Genomic DNA, 22850 nt, shown 5'->3' with positions numbered 1-22850 from the left:
ACAGATGGACAGACACACACCATGCACTCCATCCACAGTGGATTATGCGGGTGCTAAGTCACTTCAGTCGTGTATGACTCTTTGCAACCCCATGGACGGTAGCCCGCCAGGCTCCTCTGTCAAGGGATTCTCCAGGCAAGAATACTGGAGTGGGTTGCCACGGTCTCCAGGGAATCCTCCAGACCCAGGGACCAAAACCCACATCTGAGTCTCCTATGCTACAGGCAGATTCTTTACCACTGAGACAGCAGGGAAGCCCAGTGGAAAATGATCCGACCTTAAAAAGGAGCGAAGCACTGACACTCGCCACAATGCGGATGAACCTTGAGGACAGGATGGTCAGTGAGAGAAGCCAGACACACAAGACCATGTAGTGTGTGATTCCATTTACATAAAACATCCAGAACAGGCAGATCCACAAAGACAGGGTGGGCACCCGGGGTGGGAGAGGGGCATATGTAGTGAGTGGTCAAGTGGGGAGGGGTGTCTTGATGGGGTGGTGAGAATGTTCTGGAACTAGATGGAGGGGATGGTTGCACAGTTCTCTGAACACGGCAAGACTTCTCGCAGCATGGGAGGCAGGGGAGCCTGAGTGAAGATGCCCTCCTGGGCCGAGGAGCTATAGAGCCATCGTCCTTCACCGTCCTCATCAGAGGCCTCCGGTCTCTCATGGCTGGCTCAGGTCCCTGTGGGATCTGGCCATGGAACCCCTAACCCCCAACCCCACCCAGCCCAAGTTGGAGGCCTGGGTCCACGTGAGCACAGATAGGTAAGTGACCTCACTACTGGTGGAAGACCCCTGGAATCATCACTCTGCAACCTCCCAGCCAGGGCCTCCCAGGTCATGGTGGCCCCTCCATCACCCTACCCCCACCCCAGCCCTGCTGGCTCCAGTGAGTCTAGGAGACAGGAGTGGGAAGGACCCTCCCAGGGCCCTGAACCAGAGGTGGGGGCTGAAGCCTTTTGACGGCCCCCTCCCCAGTGAGTGGGCCCTGGCCTGACTCCCCCACCATGAAATGTAGGGGGAGCGGTCAGCTGAGATCTTGGAGCATGTCAGCAGGGCCCTCTGGAAGACTTGGGATTCCCTGGCCAAGGCCACCCCACCCAGGGCCTCCAGAAACCCTGCAGGTGACCAAGGAGCCTGCCTAGCCAGTTCTCCCTGTACACCCCTGCCCTCACCATCCCTCAGGTCCCTTCCTGGTGCCACCCACCCGTGCCTGGGGGGTACATGTCACCTCCTCTGTAGGGGTTCCCGGGTCTGGCACTGCTGGTGACACCTACCCCTCCCTAGGAGCCCAGAGATGGGGTCACTGCATCCAGGTCACTGCACCCAGGCCTGGCAGGAAGGGTCAGGTTGAGCTTAAGGAACTCGAATAGGCAGATCCCCCAAGGAGTGTGGACAAGGGGCCCAGGCCCTAGGGAAGGGGCCCCCCAGCCCCCAGCCCCACTCCCCTGTCTCCCTCCCCACTCCCCGGCCCGCAACAAAACACAAAGAACATCAAAATCAGGCAACTGAGACAGCAGCGGTCATAACAGGCTGCGTTTAGTGGTTTTTTTTATGTACAAGAAAAATGATTTTTTTGTCTAGTTTTTCATCATCTTTTGTCTTTTTGTTTTTTTATTATTATTACTTTTAAAGCTTCTCCCTCCCCACCCCCAAAAAGTGCATTTTTATCAATTGATTTTTTTTTTTAATCTCCCACACTTTATAAAGACTCTCAAATACAGTCTCTGGAATGTCTGCTCTGTGCTCTGTGCCCCCCGAGGGCGCCACCCCGCCCTGCTCCACCAGGCCTGGCCCCCCAAAGTCCAAGGCACCTCATGTCTGTGGGCCCGGGTGGGGCAGGGGAAACCCGTGGCCACAGCCTTCAGGCAGCTCCAGCTGCGGGATGGGGGTCTCCCCAGACCCCTCCCTCCCCAGCCCTGCCCCCATCCCCCTGTAAATCTATATATTTAGTGCGAGCTAGTCTTACTCTGAGGTTATCACTCCTGGGGTGCCCCAGGCCCTGACCCGTCCTGCACCAGCCAACATCCCCCTACTCCCGCTCCAGGAAGGCTGCTTCCTCAGCTTAAATAACTTTTTAAAATAAAACTGCAAATATAAATATCTTTCTTTCTCAAAAAATAGGATTTTTGCTTTTTTTGTGTGGATTTTTATTTTTTTCTCCTGCTCTTCCTTTCAGTCTCTCCGTTTCTCACCTCCTACAATCCTGGCTTCCTGAACTGCCTTGGTCCTGGAGGGGCCCCTGCCTCTGTCCCACCACATGGGATGAGATGGATCTCAGTAGTGCAAAGACTCCCCCAGAAGACCCTCTAAGGGGCTGGGGGCTCGCTCCTCCCCCCACCCAAGACCCCACTCCCTTAGAATAAAGGAAAGGGACAGCCAGGTACAAACAGGGTGACAAGACAGGAGGGCCATGAGGGGTCTCCTGGGCGAGCCGGTCATGGTGGGGGGGCAGACTTTGGTATGGCCCCGGGGGAGCCTGCCTGGGTACAGGCCCAGACCCACACCCTTGCCAGGCTGGGCCTGGTCCGGCACTTTACATTCACTGGTTTTTAAGTTTTTTTTTTCTTTTTTATTTTTTTCTCTTAATCTCAAAAGGCGGGGTGGGGATCAAGGTGAGGGGCTAGCCAGGGAGCAGCAGCAAGTATGCTAATTCTCTCTCTCTCTCTCTCTGGTCCTGCAGGCTCGAGACTGCTCCAGGTGAGGGTTCTGGCCCCCACCATCCTGCCAGGCCCACCGCTGCCCCCAACCCCGGGGTGCCCCCAGAGCCCCCGCCTGGAGCTCTCCCTGTGCCCGGACCTCACTCTCACACACACACGCACACACACACATCCACTCAGCTTCACCAAGATGATGGAAATAACAATTTCGCTGTTTTTCTTTTTTTCTTTTTTTTTTTTTGTACCAGGCAGTTAAAAAAAAAAAAAAAACACCCCAAAAAAAGAAACCACAAAAAAAAAAAACAACCAAACAAAAAAACTTTTTGCTGTGTCCTTTCTGAACAGTCAGCACGTTCCCCCTCAAATAGTTTTTTGTTTGTTTGTTTTCCTGAAACGCGAGAATTCAGCAGTTATCTTTGGCAACACTTTATCACGACCTTAATTTAAAGAATAAAAATAAAATTGATCCACGTCTATATACAGTATGTGATTGCGCGGAGTTGGGGGTAGGGGGCTGAGCTGGGGGGGTGGGGGTGGGGTCCCGGCTTTGGGCCCATGCAGATGCTGTGGCCCCCCGAGACAGGCTAGCGGGCGGGCGGCAAGAGGGGGGGTTAAGGCGGAGTGGGTGGGCAGGGCTGGCGGAAGCTGAGCGCAGAGCTAGGGGCAAGGATTTAGTGCAATTCCCAAGGAGGTTTGTGTTAAAGTGTGCTCGGCAGGGGGTTCAGCCCTTGGCCCCTCCTCCCCACCCCGTAGTCCTAGAGGCCAGTATTCCCCTAAGTCAGGTCACCCCCCTGGCCAGGATGACAGCTGTGATTTTTCAGTTGGTTTTATTGCGAGGGGGTGTGTTGGAGAGGGCTGAGCCCCTCAGGGAACCTCTCTGGGAGCTGGGGTGGGGTGGGGTGGGGGTCCCTGGCCTGGGCACTCGAGCTCGCCTCAGGACACTGGGGTGTGGACGGGGCCACCCGGCCCTGGGCTCCCCTGCCACCCCCCTCAGGAGGGGGTGTCCTGAGACATTTGGGGGGCTGATGGGCTCGGGGGTTAGGGGGAGCAGGAGGAAACAAAAACTATCCTGTAGAAACAATGATGAAAGTTGCCTTCTTTAAAAGCTTCCCTTTAAAAACAAGAACAAGATGGGGTTTGTCACAGAACAGAGGGGTGAGGGATGACGGGCCAGTGGCTGGAAGGTGGGGGGGGGGGCGGGGCAGGGATGCCCCTGCACCTCGGGCTTTGACTAGGAAGGGTCTCAGCTCAGCAGTGTCTATTTACAGGGTCCCACGCTAGGGTTGCATATGCGACAGGGAGTTAGGGGTTTGGGGGAAGGGTGCCCTGGCCTCTGGCAACATGGTCTCCCCAGCCCTGGCCCCAGTCCGTGGCCTGTGGCTCGGTCAACACCGGGCCTTTGGGAGGGTGGGGGCCAGAGGCTGGGGGGAGGCAGGTGCCAGTCCCCAATTACAGTCAGTGCCTTTGAGTAAAAAGAGGGGTGCAGGGGGAAATCTAAGGCCCTGGAGGTGGGGCCCCCTGCTGCCCACCTCGACGGGGATTGTTGATCCAAGATGGCAGCTCCCCGGTGGCCACAGGAAGGGCGGCCATGTTGGAGGTTGGGGCACAGCAAGGGCGGGGGTGTGTATGTGTGTGGGGGGCAAGGGCAGGGAGACAGGAATGCTCTGGCTGGTTGGAAGGCCAGCCCTCTCTCGGGCCCATCCCTGAGCTGGGGAGTCGGTAAGGAGGGTCCCCGCGGACAACGGTGGCCACTGTATGGCTAGCAGTTGATGAGACATCTCAAAATCAGAACCCAAAAAAGGGACAGAAGGGGGAGGGGGCGGGTTGGTGGGGTGGGGGTGGGGGGACACGGCAGAAACACAAAAACCCCACAGTCCTGCCTGAAGGCAAGCCCCTGTGGTAAAGCACAAATGCCTTAGAAGGCTTTGCCCTCGCTCGCCCGTGACTTCCTGACCCCCTTTGCTCAACTCGGGGAACAGAAGTGGATTCTACGTCTGTGGTGGGTTTGTCTTTTTATTATTTTGTACAAAAATAAATCGACTTTTAGGAATTTGTTTGCTCTCTCTCTCGCTCGCTCGCTCTCTCTCTCGCTCGTTTTTTTTTTTTTTTTTTTGTCTTTTTGACTTTTCATAGAAGTTGGTTGCAACTTGTAAACATTTTTTTTTTAAATTAAGATAAAGTGTAGTACCCGTTCTGTTACAAAGTGCCAAGACTCCTATTTGTGGTTGGTTGTCTTGTTGTTTTTTTTCTTTCGTTTTTGTAAAATCTTGTTTTTATTGCTTTTTGTGACACTGGAACTTCTGGACACTCTAGCTCCCCCATCCCTGACACTGTGAGACCCTGGGTTCCTGCTCTTGGCTCCTTCACCCCCTCACTATCGTCCACTCCTCTGAGGAAAAGTATATTTTATATATATATATATATCTATATATAAATTTTGTCTTTGAGGAGGAAAAGAGGGAAAAAAAATCTAATAAAAAGTGCTTTTAAAAACTGGGAGAGGGCTGGGGAGGGGAGTGGGTGAAGACAAATAGTTTCCAATCTCCAAGCATCTCATGGGGTTAGGGGGATGAAGACAGGGGGTGGCAGGGACGCCCTGAGTGGTGGCCCATTGGGTCCCGCCAGGTTGTAAGTGCCGTGAAGGAAGGCGGCGGGGGCCCTTGGGGAGTCACCCTGGCATCCCCCCATTTCCCATCTTCTTCCCTTTCTCCATGCCTGGAAATAGATTTGTGTTGCAGTGGCCAGGACATAATGGGGGCCCACAGGCAGGAATGGGAGGCAGGGAGGCAGTCGGAGAGATGGAGGGGGAGACCCCCACTTAGGAAGTGCCCTGAGGAAGGAGGGTGGGGGTGGGGATGGGGCCATTTTAACGTCCACTCACAGCGGACAGAAATCATTTTTTAAGGTCTTGTCTCAAAGACTCTAGAAACCAGTGAGGGAAGGAAAAGAAAAGACCACCTGGGTCCCCGGCTTCTCCCGAGACCACCCTCACCCCTGCCGGGACCTGGGATCCTGATCAGGCCTCAGATGGGACCCCAGACCCCAAACCTGGTGGCAGTGGTGGTGGTGGGGGGGGGTCACCCAGGGAGTTCAGAATCCTTGTGTCCCACAAAAACCCCAAACCAAGCCCCAAAAGCCATCGATGGGGTGGGGGAGAAGCGGGGCTGGGGGCTGAGGGTGGGGTGCGGGTGGGGCAAGGGTCCCCATGGAGGGGGAGAACGGTCATGAAGAAGAAAATCGGAGAAAAGCACTACCCTAGATTCTGTGACGCTTCATATATATATATCTGTATATATATATATATATATATAGATATAGATATCTGTATATAGATAGATTTTCTTTTTTTGTGTTTTTGGGGGGTGGTGGGTGATTTGCTCTCTCTCTCTTTCTCGGGTTTCTGTTTTGCTTTTTTTTTTTTGGTTTTTCAAGCGAGTCCAGCCGCGAAGCTGCCGTCGGCGGTGGTGGCCCTGGAGCCCCCGTCGCCTCCCCCTGCGGCGCTCGCTACATTCAACCTGCCCAGGCCATCGGGGCTGGCCTCGTCCTCCTCCTCGTCCTCGTCCTTAAAGTGCTTCTCCTGGCCATTGCGCCGCGCGGCGGTGGCGGTGTCATCTTCGGGCGAGCCCGGCGGGGCGGGGGCGCCAGGTGGTGGGGGCGCGGGGGCCCCCGCGGCTGGAGCGGGGTCGGGCCCCCCGAGCGCCCCGCCCCGCACTCGGGGCTTGCGGCCACGGCGCGAGGGCACGCCATTGCAGCCGTCCTTCTTGAGGTGTCTGTGCAGGTGGTCGGAGCGCACGAACGTCTTGCAGCAGCTGTCGCACTGGTAAGGCCGCAGGCCGGTGTGCACGCGCATGTGGTTCTTCAGGTCGTAGTTGTGCGCGAAGGCCGCCCCGCACTGTTGGCACAGGTACGGCTTCTCGCCCGTGTGCTTCCTCATGTGCACCTTGAGCTTGTCCTGCCTGTGGACGGGCCGAGGGTCAGCAGGGGCGCCGGAGGGCAGACCCCCTCCCGGGATGGCAGCCCTGCCCAGCCCGCCCCACTAGCCTTGCAGCGGGAAACTGGGACCTTCATGAAAAGATGGGCTGCACCCTGGGTTGGGGGGGCGGGGAGGGCACCCCAGCGGAACACGGTGAGCAGGTTTAGGTCCTCATTCTGAGAACAGCACTGAGGAACCCACGAAGGTGTAAAAAGGGCCTCAACCCTGCTGGCTGTGTGGCCTTGGGACAACAGCCGAACCTCTAAAACCCTTTTTCTTTTTTTGTCAACACTGCTGGATCAGCTCACTCACCAGAGATGGCAAGATGGCAAGAGCATTCTTAACCACTGGACCATCAGGAAAGTCCCACTGAAACCCCTCACCTTTTGTTTTTGGCTGCACTGCAAGATCTTAGCTACTCAACCAGGAATCAAACCTGTGCCCCCCTGCAGTGGAAGCTTGGAGTCTTAACCACTGGACCACCAGGGAAGTCCCACTGAAACCCCTTTCTTATCCATAGAAGAAGGAAGGGAAGACGCCTCTCTCCTGCCTAGGGTTCTGCCCAGTGGCAGACGCATAGCTTCACACTACAGGTATTTAAGCCTGCTGAGTGCGTGCATGCTTAATCACTCAGTCGTGTCTGACTCTTTGTGATCCTATAGACTGTAGCCCGCCAGGCTCCTGTGTCCATGGGACTCTCCAGGCAAGAATAGTGGGGTGGGTTGCCATGCCCTCCTCCAGGGGATCTTCCCCACCCAGGGATTAAACCAGGGTTTCCTGCATTGCAGGTGGATTCTTTACCATCTGAGCCACCAGGGAAGCCCTGTTCCAGGTGCTGAAAATGCTCCAGAGAACAAGACAGAATGCCGTGGGTGCTGGAGGGATTGGTGACTGAGAGGGCTAAATAGTCCTGGTTTTAGCTCTGAAAGATCTCTGTCCTGGGAAACCCCTGGGTCACTGGAAATCCAGGGCAGTTGGTCATAGCAGTAACCAAGTCCCCCAACCCCCCAGTTCCGGCCAAATCCCCCCTCCCCTGCCTCACTCCACTCTGGCCATGCTGGCTTCCTGGCTATGACCCCAGCACACCAAGAACCACGAGCCTACATCAGGGCCCTCACACATGCTGCTCTCACGACCAGAGCACTGTTTTTCCTCTCAGATCCTCACAACTGAATTTTGGCCCAAATGTGACCTTCTCAGAGAGGCCCAACCAGACTCCTTCACTCTTGCTCCCTCACGCTACCATCTTGTTTCTCGTCTGTCTCCCTGTCTGAACTGTGAGCCATGAGAGCAGGGTATGATTCCAGGGTCCCTCCCTGCCCCTCTCACCCCACAAACAGCAGTGTGGACTAGGCTCAGCCTGGGACCTCTGGCCTACAAAACTGATCATCTCATTAGTTCTGGGGTTACCATGGTGCAAGTGTTGCTCTGTCCTGCTGAGCTCTTGAAATGTGACTGGTCCAAAGTAAGGTGTACAAGAAGTGCAAAAGGCACCCCAGATTCTGAAGACTTCCTTTACTCAAAGTGATATGAAATATCTCATTTATAATTTTGCTTATTAATCATATGTTGAAATGGAACTAACAGACTATGCAAAATATGATTAAGATTACTTTCACCTATTCCTTTTACTCTTTGAAAACGTGGCTGCCAGAGAATGCAAAGTCACAGAGGTGGCTCACATGGTATTTCTATTGCACTATGCTGGTTCATACTGATGGGGGTGGATTCCAGGCAGGAATCCACAAGGCAAGGGCAGGGTACCTGGATCTCCAGAGCTCCGGCAAGCATCTGACCTGCTCCTTGCTGCAGACTCTTGCACTCTATGGAGTCCCTCTGGGTCTCTCCCTTCTGATGTCTACCAGACTGAGAACTTCTTTAGTGCCAGGACTAACAGACTCCTACTCATCCTTCAAAACCCCACATGAAATGCCCCTTTGCCTCCAGGAAGTCTTTCCCAACCCCAAGACAAAGGGCCTGCACCCATCCCCTGCCGCCACCTGGCCTCTTTCAGTCCCAAGTCTCTTCCTCTGGCATCACTCAGAGAGCTGATGTCCCTGCTTGTTCTAACTCTTCTAGGCTCCTTGCTGTCCTGAGGATCAAATCCTGGCCCTATGCAACCAGACCCTTGACTACTCTCTGGCCTGTTACCCTCACATGAGCCAACAGAATTTGGGCCATAATGAACTCAGTGCTCCCTAGATTAACTGAGGCTGTCACCAGGAAGACGATGGCAGTTGCCAGGTGCTCCCCATTCTGCCTGCTCAGAGCCCACTAACATGGCCTCCCAGGTGCCCTGCTCACATCCTGGGGCCACGTCATGGAGGGAACAGGAGGGACTCAGACTATTCTAGCACCACACAGAGATTTCTCCAACTGAGGCTTAGAAGCTCAGAGAGGGGAAGTGAATTGCCCTGAGTTGCACAGAGGGTTGGGGGCTGCGCCAAGGTGCAGTGGGCGGTGGAGGCAGCCTGGGTTTCATCACTTCAAGCCCCGGCCCGGGTAATTATAGCCCCGGCCGCCACAGGCCCCGCTTACTCAACTCTCTAGTGTGACTCAGAGGGGCCCCTAGGCTCCCCGGCCTGGAGGGAGGGGTGGGAGCTGGGGCCCTGGGGGCGGGCAGAGAGGAGCCAGGTGGGCATACGGGAGGAAGATGCTCCATGCCTCAGTTTCCCTGACTGAGGGAATCAGTAAACAGAATCAGCCCCATGCTGAATGTGGGGCGGCCCGGAGAACTCCAGATTAGATGAAACTGAGCCTTGGCGGGATGGGTGGTGGGGTGGGGGTATTACCTCTACAGACTCGGGCTTGCTAGGTCTCCTCCAAGCTGTTCCTCCCAGGCTCAGAGATCCTGAGGGCAGGACCCCAGCTATCCCAGTCCACCCTCCCCATGTCTGGAGGGAGAGGAAGGACCCCAAGACCACCAGCACCCCAATCTCACCAAAAGGGGAAGCCAAGCCACCATCCAGGTGGCTTGCCTCCCAGCCAGTGCCCTTTGCCCCTGCCTGGCACTCCTGGGTCCTGGAGTCCCAGCCACACCCTCCTCTCCTGGCCTGCTGGGGAGGGGGCCCGGGTACTGGGCCAGGGGTCAGCCCCCAGATTCTACCCCCATGGGGTGGGGTTGGGAAGCTGGGACAATAGCCTCTTTCTTCAGCCTGGGTGGGCGTGGCTGGGGGAACCCCAGCGCGGATGAGGGTAGGGGGTGATGCTGAGTCACCCAGCCTGGCAAGGCCCCTGCACACCAGCCAGTCCCCCGCCTCCATTGGGCTGACCCACAAAGCCCAGCCTGTCACCTCTGGACTCCTAAAACCTGGCCTCAGACACCTCCTCTCCAGGGACCAAGCCCAGTGACCCCTGTGCCCTTCTTCCTCCACTGGCTGTAGCCCATTCTGTAAGCTGAACCAGCCTCAGGGCCTTTGCACTGGCGCTTCCCTCTCTGCCTTTCCCTTCCCCTCTCCCTGTGACTCCTGCCTTCTCCTCCTTTAGGTCTCAGTCCTCGGGGAAGCCTCCCTGTGGTGGGCAGCACCCACAGCTGCCCTCTTGCCCGGTTCTCTGCTCTTTTCCTCCCTAGAATTTTCCACCAACTCATGTTATCAATTCTGTGGTCATATCTTGCATATGCCCATCACCCCCATGGGGATTTTGGTATGTCTCTACTTTGAGAACAGGACCTGGCACCCAGCAGGCACTCATACATGTTGGCTGAATGAAGCAGGTTCCCTGGGCTCATGGAAGGCTTGTAAGTTAAACACAACAACCAGAGCGCCCTGCTCCCAGTAGGGCTGTGGTGTTCTCCCAAGGCCCAGATTCTCCAGTCTGGAGAAGAACCACCACAGGGAAAAAGAAGAAGAGCTATGCCAGGGATGTCCCTGGTGGTCCAGTGGTTAAGAATCTGCCTTGCAAAAAAAAAAAAGAATCTGCCTTGCAATGCCCGGGACGTGGGTTTGGTCCCTGGTTGGGGAACTAGGATCCCACATGCCTCAGAACTCCTGAGGCCATGAGCACCACAGCTAGAGAATCCGTGCGCCAAAAAGAAAGATTTGAATGATGCAATTAATACCCGATGCAATAAATAAAAATATTTTAGAAAAGAAAGAAGAGCTGCTCCTTGGGCTCTTCCTTCCAGCCTCACACATTTTGGCACCACCTGGCACACTTTAGGTTTAAGGGGTCAGCCTGTTTAGGCGCTGTGTGCCCACTCCCGTCATAGGCTCTCTTGACAGGCACACAGGGGTGGGGGGTGCACCAATGGAGTAGGCACCCTTGTAGTGTGTTTTTGCACATGGAGGCAGGATGTGAACGTGTGTGTGCACACATGATGGCGTGGGGGCCGTGTGCGGCCACTGGACCAGGAGCCCCCAGGAAGCACCCCAACTCCCCACCACGGAGGCGCCAACTCACCTGGTGAATCGGACCTTGCAGATGTTACACTCGTAGGGCTTCTCGCCCGTGTGGGTCCGGATGTGGCGCGGCAGCTTGCCGGCACCCTGGATGACCTTCTCGCAGATGGGGCACTTCTGGAAGGCCTTGGCCCGGATCTTCTTCTCCACCTTCTGTGACCAGGCCGGGTAGACGTCCCCGTCGTGGGCGCCGCTGAAGTACTTCAGGTAGTAGTCCACAACGCCCTTGTCGTCCGCCCGTGACTCCTCGTCGCTGTCCCCCGCTGTGGTCGCCCCCGCCCGGCCCACCGACGACATCATCTGCTGCAGCAGCGTGCTGGCCGCCAGCCCGTCCGCATCAGCCCCATCCGCATCCTCGCCCTCAGCCGCGCCTGACAGGAAACCTGGAGAGTCACCTGGCTCTGGGGCTGCCTCCGACAGTGAGGCCGCCTCCTCCTCCCCGCCCCGGCCGTAGTGGCCGTTCTGTGTGGCGGTGGATGGCGGGACCACAGGGGTTGGGAAGAGGCCCCCTGCTGGGGCATCCTCATCCCGCTCTGGCCACAGACCTGGGTTGCTGTCGCCCTCATCCCCATCCCCGGCTGGGGGCCGCTCAGCCGGGGGGCCAGGCCCGTAGAAATCCAAGCCATTGCAGTCGCCAGCAGCCACGGCGGCCACGGCGGCAGCCACGGCCTCCTTGGTGGCATCCAGGTCATCGTCGGATGCGCCAAAGGTAGACCATGGGAAGGAGGCGGCCGCGGTGGCGGGCAGGCTGTTCATGGGATTGGTCTGGAAGAACTCGAGGTACTCCTTGGCGCGAAGGAGGTTTCGCTGATCAATTTGATCTACGAGGTCCAGCTGCCCGGCATCGGCGCCTGCGTCGGCTGCCAGGATCTGCCGGTCGAGGAGGTCAGCGCACACGTGGCTCACAGCGGGGATCTCGAGCAGGCGGGCAGCGCTGAGGATGTCGCCCACGTTGGCCGTGCTGACAGTGAGCGTGGCCGTGTAGGCGAAGTCCATGAGGGCCGTGAGCGCCTCAGCGCTGACGAAGTCGATCTCGTACACGTTCTGCTGGTCCACCACGGCGCCTGATGTGAACAACTTCTTGAAGTACTGGCTGCAGGCGGCTAGCACCGAGCGGTGCGTGGGGAACTCGCGGCCCTCTACCAGGATCACCACGTCACACAGCAGGCCCTGTGTCCGCTGCTCGTTGAGTCCACTCAGGATTTCACTGCTGTGGTCGGGGAACGGGATCCCAATGGGGCCGTCCACGCCGCCAGCCATCTTCCGCGCCGAGACCTGCAGCACCAGGAAGGAAGGAGCGGTCGTGAGGGTCGGAGGTGGAGAGTGGGGGGGTATGGATGGGGCCAACTGGCCGGGCAGCAGGACCCTTGGAGAGTAGTGCCCCCACCCCAGCCTCAGTTTCCCTGGCTCTGCATTAGGATGGTCTGTGGTCCGTGGTCATCACTATGAGATGACACTGGCGAAACCCAGCCCGGTGCTTCAGAGATGAACACGAGGCCCCTCCCCTCTTTAATGGATGGGAGAGCCCAGCTGAGGGACAGTTTGAAGTGGTGTGGGAGCGCACAGAAGGTGCTCAATAAATGCCCAGCATGAGTTGCATCCTAGTGAATCTGAGCACAGGCTTCTGCCCACCCGCTCTCTAGGAGGCGGGGATGGTGACATAAGGCACCCACTGTGTGCCGTCCTGGCTGAGCGCCCAGCAGTCCCATAGGCAGCGTGGTCTCTCCTGCAGAGGTGAGAAAGTGAGGCTCAGGGAGTCCCAGGGCCCCGTGGCTGCTCCTCAATTCAAACCCAGGGTGCCTGACCCAAGAGCCATTACCCAAACGGTGTGGCTGTCCAACCCTGCCCGACCCCTTGGCCTCCCTAACCCTCCCTCCTGCTGCTTGGTCAGGCCCAGTTCTCTTGGGGGGGCTCTGAGTCAGCAGGAAGGGGTGAGGCCAAGACCTGGGGACCTGGCCAGAACCATGGGGGCCACGGGTGTGCCCTGGTGGGGTGGGGCCACGACTCTGCAGGAGGAACCCCTTCCTGCCATGTGGACCCCCAGGACGTGGCTCAGCCCTTGCAGTGAATAACTGGGGGGAACGAGGCCACTGTCAGATGCTCCTCCCTGCCTACTTGAGCTGACCCTGTCAAGGAGTAATGGGGGGCCAGGGGCCTCCTGCCCACCTCCTGCCCAGCCAGTTCCTCTCCTTTTGGCCACCCTGTCTGCACTGTTAGCCTAGGACAAGACTCTGCCGCTTTTAAGGCCTCAGTCTCCCCATCTGTCAAATGGGCAGAAGCCTTTGGCAGAGCACGGCCAGAGGGGGACTCATCTCGCCCCTCTCCCCCCCTCCTTTTTTCCGCCTTCCCCTGGGCTGTGACTCATCCACCCACTCGGGCGCTTGTGCAACCCCCTGGCTCCTGTTCCCATCCTCCACCCTCTCCGGGGAACCCCTGGCTGCCCAGAGCCACCCAACAAAACCCACATTCCTTGGGCCCAGCTGGCCTGCTTTCAGGACTGAGCCCCCGCTTGTCCCTGGGGAGAGAGCCTGAATCCAGCCGTCCTCAGCCTCCCCGGGACCCCCAGCCGAGTGACCCAGCTCAGGTCTAACCCGATCCCTCCTGCTAGGTAGGCCTCTTGCGGGATGCAGGCGGCTGGCCCAGCCAGTCCCAAGGACCCAGGGCCGGCCTGGGAGCAGGGTCCGGGCCTTGAGGCCGACACAGAGGCCTTTGTGTGGCGCGCAGGCAGCCAGTACACTTCCCGGGACGCCTCTCTCCACGGCCCGCCCTCTTTCCCGCCGACCGCACCAGCTGCTCAGCTCCCCCCTCTGTTCCGCCAGTCCGCGGTGGGTGCGGGGGGAGGCTCAGATGTGGCTGTTGGGAGCAGGAGGATGGGGGGTGGGGGGCGCGACCCCATCCAAGGCTCGGCCACAGGAGGCCTCAGCAGAGCCCCCTGTGGCGGCTCCCACCCCCTGCCACCATCTGCCGTCTGGCCCCGGGCCCCTGGGAGCAAGTGGGCAGATGGGCCTCCGGATCAGACCGGCCTCAGCCCCTCCTCTGATCCAGGCCACCAACACGCCAAGATGGCCACCCTTGCCCTGCCTGCCAGTGTCCCTTCAGGTGCCTCCTGGGGCCTCTAGGTCGAGACCTGAATTGGTCCAAGTGACTCACCCCTGCCATGGCCACTCCACCCCCACCTCCCCACCAGGCCAGGCGCTGGTGCAGACCTACTTCAAGTGCAAAGTCACCCAGTTGGAAAGGAGCAGGCTCCGTCCTTGAACCCATCCTGGGGAGATGGATCAAGCCTTGGGCCTGGGTCTCCACCAGCTGGAAGACCCGGGCCAAGCGCACACAGCCTGCTGTGTGGGTCAGTCCTTGGGTCTGGGTTGGGTCTGGGGGTCCGAGTCCCTCCCCTTTCCCAGCTGGGGCCTCTTATTTCCCCAGCTAATCATCTGATATGAATTTGGGCAAACTCTGGGAAATAGTGGAGGACAGAGGAGCCTGGTGTGCTGCAGTCTCTGGGGTCGCAAAGAGTCAGACACAACTTGGCAACTGAACAACAACAAATCACGTGAGACCTTCCTCCCAAGGGCAAGGCCTGGGGTGATGCAGGTCAAGGGAAGCCCCCAAGAAAGCAGCATGAGCCCCATTCACAGATGAGAACACTGAGGCCCAGAGACAGCTAGAAAGAAGCCAGGCCGAGAGCACCCAGCGAGGCTGACCCAGGAACCCACAGAGGCGAGAGGCTGGTGGTCCCCCAACCCTCCCCTACACACTTCCCAGCAAGCCACAGCCTCTTTTCTCGGCCTGGAAACTAAACTGGCCACCTGGCTTAACCCTCTCTCCAAGAACTCATGCCACCTGCCTGCCACGCCCCAGGCCGCTGTCCCCACAGGGGCCTCTCGGGGCCCTCCCTCTAAGAAAGGGGAGGAAGTCCCTGTGAGATGGCAGAGGGAGGTCAGGTGGGGTCCTGGTGGCAGAAAGCACTGATGACTAAGCACCCACTGTGCGCCACGGCAGGGTCTCGCCGGGAGAGCCCTTCCTTGCTCTAAGAGGCCCTACTGGCGGCACCTGACACTTAGTAGGTGCTCCTGCATTGGCGGTTTCCTCGGTAATGATGAGCCAACGAAACCGCTCTCCTCCAGGAAGCCCCACCCCCCCACGCTGGCCGTGTCCACACCCTCAACGGCCAGGGTCCCTGAGCTCAGGCCCACACCCACCCAAGGCACGGTCTTTCATCACAGCTCCACCCCCACACTTGCCTCCATGGGATTTCCGGGGCCGTTTGGTGCTGACTCGGCGGCCGGCCGAGGGGCAGGCCTCGGCAGGCTCCTCCTGGGCTGGAGGTGGGGCACCCTCCTCCCCCTTGGGCTGCTCCCAGGCCCCTACACCCAGCCCTCCCCTGGGCAGCACACAGTAGGGGTGCAGCAAACAGCAGGAGGAACCAAAGACCAAAGAGCTATGCACTCGAGTGAGCCCACGCCCAGCCCTGCCCACCTGGCTGGCAGGCACACCCAGTACCAGGGGCCAGTGCCAGTCCCACCTCCAATCCAACCTAGGGTCATTTGCTGCAGCAGGAAGCTAGGAGCTGAGCCAGCTTTGGGCCCTCCTCGGTGCCCTAACTTTCAAGACCTAACTGGAGCCTAGGCTGTAGAGATGAGGAGCTCAGAGGGGTGCTAAACCCAGGGCAAGGTCACACAGCAGAGCAGTGGCCAGGCTGGGACGCAGATGCTCTGACCTGAGCTGCCAGCACTCATCCACTGGGGATGCACGGTGAGGCTGGGAGCGTCCAAACCTGGTCCCCAGAACATCAGGGGGCAAAGCCCAGGGTAGCGCCCCAGGACAGGCAGGGGGAGGAGGCCGAGGAGTCCCCAAGGTCAGTTGCAAGGTGAGGGCTGGGGCCGGGCCTCCCCCTCCTACCCACACCCCCCAGGAAGGGGGTGGCCAGCAGCAGGTAGGTAGGTAACCATCAGCTGATGCCTTTCTGGAGGAGAGTCAGGGAGGAGGGCAGCTTAATGGGGTTTACAGGCTCCCACACCCACCCAGGGAGAGAACAAAAGAGAACTCCTTCAGGGACCTCTGACACCTACTATGTGCCACGGCAGCCCAGGAGCACATCCTGGTCTGTCCACCTCCAAGCTGGGTGACCTTGGGCCAAGAAAAGCACCTCAGTTTCCCTGGGAGTTGTGACGGTAGCAAAGGGTTCCACTCTAGTCCACTCAGCAAGCCTAGGCCTAGGACCTACTATGTGCCAGTGACAGTCCCCAAAGGCCTGATGAGGTGGTTCGCCTCCTCTCTTGTGGATGGGGGTGGGGCTTTCAACTTCACTCCTGAACATTATACCAGAGGGAATCCGTCTCCCTCTCCATCTCCTATGTGCCGAGGAAGTGCCAGGTAGGCCCCAGGAGGAAGCTGAGCCATCATCTAGAGGGAAAAACACGGGCCCAGAGAGGGTAGGCAACTGGCCCAAGGTCACACAGCAAGCCTGGCACCCAGGTGCGGCTGCCAGGCCAGCGCCTGGCCGCCCCCACCCCCTCCCAGCCTGGCAGCCTGTGTTGCAAGGTTGGTCCTGACGGGTTACCCCGCCCTGACCTGGTGCCAATCCCTGCCTGGCCCGGTCCCCGGCCTGGGGTTTAATGGGACAGGAATGCAGCGTCCTGGTCTGGGGGTGGGGGGCACCAACGGCTCAGGGTGACTGTGGCTGCCAGCTGTCGGCCGGCCCCCTGCCCGCCTGTCCTCACAGGCCTCCCTCTGGGCCAGACACCAGCAAACAGGCCCTCGGCCATTTTATGTGTCCATTTATTGCCCTAAATGGGGAGGGGCTTCCTGCCCGGGCCTTAAAGGGCCAGAGGCAGGAAGGCTGTGGGCCCACTGGGAAGTGTGTGTGTGTAGACCGGAGGGGGTGGGGATTAGGAGGTCATGGGGCTCCTATCTGACCCCCAGCTCATGGGTGGGGCCAAGGCCCACCCTGTTCCCACGCTCTGAGCGCCGTAGTGGGCCAGGAAGTGCAGCCCTGACACCAAGCCCAGGTTTCAAGAGGAAGCCGTGAGAAGACAGATCTGTTCTCAGTGGAGGTGGAAGGAGTAAGCTTCCTGTCACTGGGGGTAACCAAAGCTGGGCTTCATGGAAGCCCACCAGTGTCTACCCTGCCCTTAGCTCAGGTTGCACGTGCTTATCCAAGATACCCAGGAAAGGCCTGGGTGACTTCTAGGAGCCTTGCCCCTCTCTTCATCCAGATCGCTCCCTCATGCCCTCCCCAGAGGCTGGCTTGTCACCTGGAGGCACCACCCGGCCCCCACCTGCAGCCTGAGCAGGTGGAGGGCGCAGCCTGGAAACGCACAGAGGGGCACATGGCCCATGCAGGCCCCAGGCTCCTGTGCTTACAGATCCAGCCCTTCCCGGCTACCAAACACATCCTGACAGGAGGTGGGACAGGGCCCTGTTTTCCAGTCGAACCAGAAAGGCGTGGGTGGGGACGCTTCCACCCCATGGCCGTTCCCGGCCTGCTGGGGGACAGATGGAGGGCCTGCTTCTCTGGCCAGATTCTCCAAAGGGCGCCTTCCGCACTCTGTTGCTTCAGAAACTTGGGCCTCAGGCCCCCCAGGGCCGGGGCTGTTCCCCCAACAGGTCTCAGTCGCCTCAGCATCAACCCTCACAGCTCTGGGAAGTGGCACCTGTGATCACCACCCCACTTCATGGGCCAGGTCACTGAGGCAACCTGCCCAGGTCGCACGGCAGAGCAGGATTCGAACACAGGTCATCTGTCTGGCTCCATCTCGCCGAACTAGTCCTTCCAGGGCTCCACCCACCTGCCCCCACACACACACTGCCCCAGGTGCCAGCAGGGGACTAAATCCCCCCACCCTGGGGGCCTTGGGGGCTGAGGATAGCTTATTCTCACACCCCCTCAGAATTGCCTTATGACAGCCCAGGAAAAAAAGGGAGAGGTCTGCCTAAGGTCACTCAGGGAGCCTGGGGCTGGGCTGGAGTCCAGCTGACACCTGTGAAATCGGGGCGGGGGCGGGCTTCAGAACAGAGACGCAGGAGGGGCTCTCCTGGGCCCTGACACCACCCAGCAGTCACTAGACAAACATCCCTGGAGAATCACGGAGTACATCCTCAGGACAACGCTTTGGGGCTAAAGGTAATCTCCCCATTGTAGTGATGGCCACACTGAGGCTGGCAGAGGGGAGGCAACCTTCCTAAGTGGACCTCAGATGGAGGTAAGGGAGGGCCGGGCTGAGACTGGACCACACTGGCCCCCACCCAAGGCTGTTCCTCTGGTCTCCACTGCCCAGGGCTGTGGCAGCTCAGTTTATGGTCTATCAGGTGCCTGGAGCACAAGGTGACAGGTGGGGGGGTGTCATAGTCACACATACCCCCCAACAGGATCTCTGCTGTACCCCAAGCTGACCCAGGTGCTTCCTCCACGAGGGAGGGAAGGAAAGCGAACACAGGTGGGCCTGCAGGCAGTAAGTGGGGGAATTCACAGTAACCTCATTTCACAGAGAAGGATGCTCAGGCTCTGAGAGACCATGGGACCTGTCCAAGGTCACAGAGCAAGTGGGCCGGAATCTGAAACCCCAGTGGACCCCCTTCTTGGGCTAGCTCTGCTTCAGAGGGCCTGGCCCCAAGTCTTGGCTCTGTGAGGCAACCTGGGTCTCCTCAGGAATAATGGGTTGTAAAACACGCACAGTCTCCAGGGACGAAGGTGCCAAGGGGTGGGGCTGCAGCTCAGACAGGGTGGGAAGGTCCTGGGACGCTGGGACACTGAGGCTCCTGCTGTGTGACCTTGGACACCTTGCCTCCCCTCTCTGAGCCTCACTATCCTCTTGGGGCAGAGGCTCCATTTGGCTGACAGGTGCCTAAAGTCAACCTCCAGGCCCTCTGTAAGACAGGTGAGCAGGTGCCCCTTGGCTGCGACATGCAAAGAACTCTAGACACCACCTGAGCTGGGAGGCAGGACCACAAGAGTGAGACCCAGCCCTGGTTGGGTGACCTTGGCCTGCTCTCTGCTTCCCCTGGGCCTCAGTCACTCCTGACCCATTCAGCACCGTTCTGAGGCTTGTCTAAGCCCCTGTGGCCCCACACTTGTATTGGGCCTTCCTTCCTGGCCTCAGTTTCCCTCACATGGCATCAGGGACCACCTCCAGCCCAACCGACTCTGGGTCAATCACAAGGGTCCAGGGAAAAGGAAGGAAGGAAAAAAGCCCACAGAAGGACTAGCTCTTGCCTGGAGAACTCTCCCCAGTGGATGGGGCTTGAGCACGGCGAGGCCTCAGTCTGCCACACAAAGAAAAGGGTGCAGGGGCTCCCTGCAGCTGCTCACCCGTTGCTGAAGGCCTGTGCTAAGGGTTGTGTGGCTCCCCGCCCGGGGCCAGGGTGCTGACTGGCCACAACGCAGCCAATCAGGACTGAATAATAAATACCCCCCCAAAGTGACCCACGAATTAAAATTTCAGTGTCCCCGATGGCTCCTCTTTCCTTCATTAGGCATGCGGATCCCAGGGCTTCGCTCTTCCAGCCACCAGCTCCTGCCCCCCCCCTTCTCCCCCAGGCTCCCGTCTCCACAGCGATGGCTGGCGGTAAACAGAGCCCCGAGCCCAGCCGATAAGTGCCAGGCCTGGGTGATCTAAGGGCCCCACTGCGGGTGGCCCACGGGGGAGAATGCCCACAGCCTGGAGCCTTGGGGGTCTGGGCAGCAGCAGAGCCCAGCCTGGACTCCCCAGTAGGAAATGATCCACTGACCCTGGGGAGGGCCCCCCCAGTGTGGGAGCGGCGCACTCGGGGTTACGCCCTGGCCCTGTTTGGGGTGGGGGGGCGCTGACACGGAATCCTGGACGCCCTCTCCGGCCGGGCCTGCTCCAGCCCTGCTCTGGGAGGCAGTGGGTGGGTGGGGGGGTGCAAACCAAGCTCGCCACCCATGGGTGAGCCAGGTGGGCACACCCGGTGGAGGGGCACCAACACCTCTCTCACTTCCGCCGCCTGGCTAGGGGAAGAGAGGAGTTGCCTGCCTCCCCCTGCCACCCCGCCAAGTGCTGGCTACCTTCCCCAAACATTCAGCAGGCGCCCACTGGGTGCCCAGGCCCGGTTGGACAGCAGTATCTTGCTGCGGGCCACTGGACTCCCCCACCACCGGCCAGCCGGCGCGGACAGTGCCTCCCAGGACCCGCAAAGGCCTGGGCCCAGGGGGGTGCACCGGCCCCAGCGCTCAGCTTTGGCCCCTGCCTGGTTCCCAGGCCCGGGGCTGGGGGAGGGGGCCAGTTCTTAGGCCACGGAGGGAGGTAGGGAGGGCGAGGGAGGGGGCCGGATCCCACCAGCTTACCCCCTCCTCTGCTCGAGCTCAGGGTTCGCACGTGGTGGTGGCGTCAAGGGGAAGGAGGGGTGTCCGGGCCAGAGGAGACGGGGTCACGCGCTTTGGGGGCGCGGGCGGGGGAGAGGGGTGCTCTCTGTCCCCTCACCCGAGGCCAGGGCCGGACGGCCGCGCGGGCAGGGCAAGGGGCCAGGCCGGTCCCCCCGCCCAAGGCTGAGTCAGGCCCGGGCGGGGGCAGGAAGCGGCCCCCTCCCCCGCCCCGGCCGCAGCGCGCAGCCCCCGCCCCGGCCCGTCGGCCCCCACCGCGCCGCCAGCGCGGGGTGCTCCTACCTCCTTCCCGGGGCAGCAGCGAGGGGGCCCGGCCCCGGCGGCGGCGGTGGCGGCGGCTGCGGCTGGGCTGGCTCCCTCCGAGGGGCCGGGAGGCGGCAGTGAGCCTGGCCCCGCGCCACCCCCCGCCGCCGGCGGCCAATCCCCACCCGGGCTGGGGGGAGGGCGATGCAAATTACCCCGGATCTGGGTCCGCCCGCCCGCCTCCCCCACGCCCGGGCCCAGCCTGCACTAGGCCGCGCATCCCCGGGCTCGCCTGCGCCTCGCGGCCGCCCGGGCCGCCGCCCTCCCCGGGGAGCGCCGGGTGGGTGACCCCCCCCCCGGGGGGCGGGGGGCTGAGGGGAGGGGGGCTGGGGACGGTTACACAACCAGGCGGGGAGGGGCCCCGGGGCGGGGAGGGGGCCGGCCCGCGGGCCGCGCAGCCGGAAGCCGGGGACCGCCACCGGCCCCCGGCAAGGGGAGCCCGGCTGCAGGCCCCGCCCCCGGACCGGCAGGGCCCGCCCTCGAGCCGCGCCGCGCTATCGGCCCGCGGTCATTGGCTCGCCAGCCCGCCGCTCACCGCCCCTCCTCCGCACCGCCCCTACCCGCGGACCGCGGCGGGCTGCGGGCGCAGGGCACCCTGGAACTAGTAGTCGTAGCCGCCTGCCACCTGCCAGCCACAAGCGCGGGGGAACTACGAAGCCCAGAGGCCCCAGCGGCCGCGCCCGCCCACCCGGACACCCCACCCCTTCCCCCTCCTTTGCAAAGCCCCCCTCCCTGTTTTTTCAGCCCCCTCCCCCCCATCCCCCATGGAGCTCAATCCTGGCCAACTCCAACGTATGCACGCAACACCGAATAGGCCCCCGGGGGGCAAGAGCGCCCCCAGTACCCAGCTGCAAACTTAGCACGCGACGCGCCCCCTATCTCCCCACGCCGGCTCCCCCCACCCTCAATGCAGCCCCGCTTCCCCTCCCCCTCTCCCCGCGCGCCTGGGAGCCCCCAAAAATCATGCACAGAGGCGGGGGGGCTGCCGCACAAACCCGTGCACTTCGCCCCCAAAACCCCCTCCCGGGCGGCGCCCCCTCCCCGAGCTCGGGATCCAGGGCGCCTCCCGCCTCCGGGCAGCTGCCAACCACCCCCTCCTCTGAAACTTGCGGAACGTCCCCGGCTCGGGGGATCGCCCCTTCCCGAGAGAGCAGCGGTGGGCGCAGTGCCCCCGGCCCGTCCCCGCCCTGCACCCCGCGCTGGGGGCCGCGTCGGGCGCTGACTTACCTCGCGGGGCCGGGCCGGGGCCGGGCCGGGGCCGGGGCGCGCGGGGCCGGGGCCCGGAGTTCGGACTAGGTTCCTTGGCCGCTCGCCTCTGGGGTCCGCGTCTCGCTCTCCCCTCGCTGGCTCTCCCCTCGTCGCTCCCTCGCTCCGGCGGCGGCGTCACTGCCCCTACAGTAACTGTACAGTACAGCCAAAGCCCCGTATGATGCTCGCGACTCCCTTCCTGGTTTCTCCGAGGGCAAGAGGGGTCCTCCCTTGTCTTAAAGGTGCCGCAGCCGCCGGCCCCCCCCACGCCCAGCCCGCCCCCCCCACCCCGGCCTCAGAGGCCAGAACAGGCTCGGCAGGTCCCCTCTTGCCACGTCTCTGCCCTCCCGTGGGGCTTCGCCCGCTGCGCCGGGGAGACCGGGCTGTTATTAGGTTTTGTCAAGTTGGGGGGGGGTCCAGCCCGCCCCCGGCGCGCCCCCCCCCCTCCTCTGACCTCTCCGCCCCGCTGCGCGGCGCCGTGCCAGCCTGCCAGCTTATCTGGCCCCAGAGCTCCCCGGGGCGCGGGGGGAGCGGGCCCCCCGGGGTGGAGGGGGGGTGGGGGCCTCCAGATAAACAGGCCCCCAGCCTCTGCGCGGAGGCGGGTGCGGGGGGGCGCGGGCTTTGCCCCCGACGCCTGGGGCGTGGCAGGATGGCAGCGGGGGCGGGGAGGGCTGTGCGCACTGCGAGGACCGACGCGGGCGTGGGTCGCGCCTGCCCTGGCTGCTGGGGGTGGGTAGGGGGCGAAGGGGTGGGGACGGCGGGCCTGGCGCCCGCTCTCTCCGGGGGCCTCAGTTTGCCCAGCTGCGGAAGGGGACCCGGGGGCGGGCTTTCGGCTGATGGCTCGGGTCCGCTGGGCTCCCGGGTCCCTAAATGAAACAGCCAACCTGCTCGCCCGCGATTATATAAAGGAGTCGCCTCCGCC

At 61.1% G+C, this 22850-nt stretch overlaps 1 protein-coding gene across 3 annotated transcripts; it reads right to left on the bottom strand.

The window, feature by feature from the left end:
* Positions 1-1504: 1504 nt before the first annotated feature.
* On the bottom strand, positions 1505-22195 carry ZBTB7A (zinc finger and BTB domain containing 7A). 3 transcript variants are annotated; one of them, XM_061422638.1, is made up of 3 exons: positions 21908-22195; positions 11039-12312; positions 1505-6620 (listed from the first exon to the last, which is right to left on the bottom strand). In XM_061422638.1, the coding sequence occupies exons 2-3, from the start codon at positions 12295-12297 to the stop codon at positions 6092-6094; spliced, it is 1788 nt and encodes a 595-aa protein (XP_061278622.1). In that variant the 5' UTR covers positions 12298-12312; positions 21908-22195; the 3' UTR covers positions 1505-6091. The 3 variants fall into 3 exon arrangements, with proteins under 3 accessions (XP_061278622.1, XP_061278623.1, XP_061278624.1); XM_061422639.1 differs by lacking the exon at positions 21908-22195 and adding an exon at positions 20660-20902; XM_061422640.1 differs by lacking the exon at positions 21908-22195 and adding an exon at positions 20342-20590.
* Between the last annotated feature and the right edge of the window lie 655 nt (positions 22196-22850).

Source organism: Bos javanicus, chromosome 7 (assembly GCF_032452875.1).
Source record: "Bos javanicus breed banteng chromosome 7, ARS-OSU_banteng_1.0, whole genome shotgun sequence".
NCBI lineage: Eukaryota > Metazoa > Chordata > Mammalia > Artiodactyla > Bovidae > Bos > Bos javanicus.
Note: the sequence above shows the minus strand (reverse complement) of the source record. Positions and strands in the feature narration are given on the sequence as shown.

Bases quoted from the DNA above. Each gene is read 5' to 3' on its own strand.
- ZBTB7A (XM_061422638.1), bottom strand. From the start codon at position 12,297: ATGGCTGGCGGCGTGGACGGCCCCATTGGGATCCCGTTCCCCGACCAC. The intron at 6,621-11,038 runs GTGAGTTGGCGC...GCCCGTCCACAG, and splicing joins TGCAAGGTCCGATTCACCAG to GCAGGACAAGCTCAAGGTGC.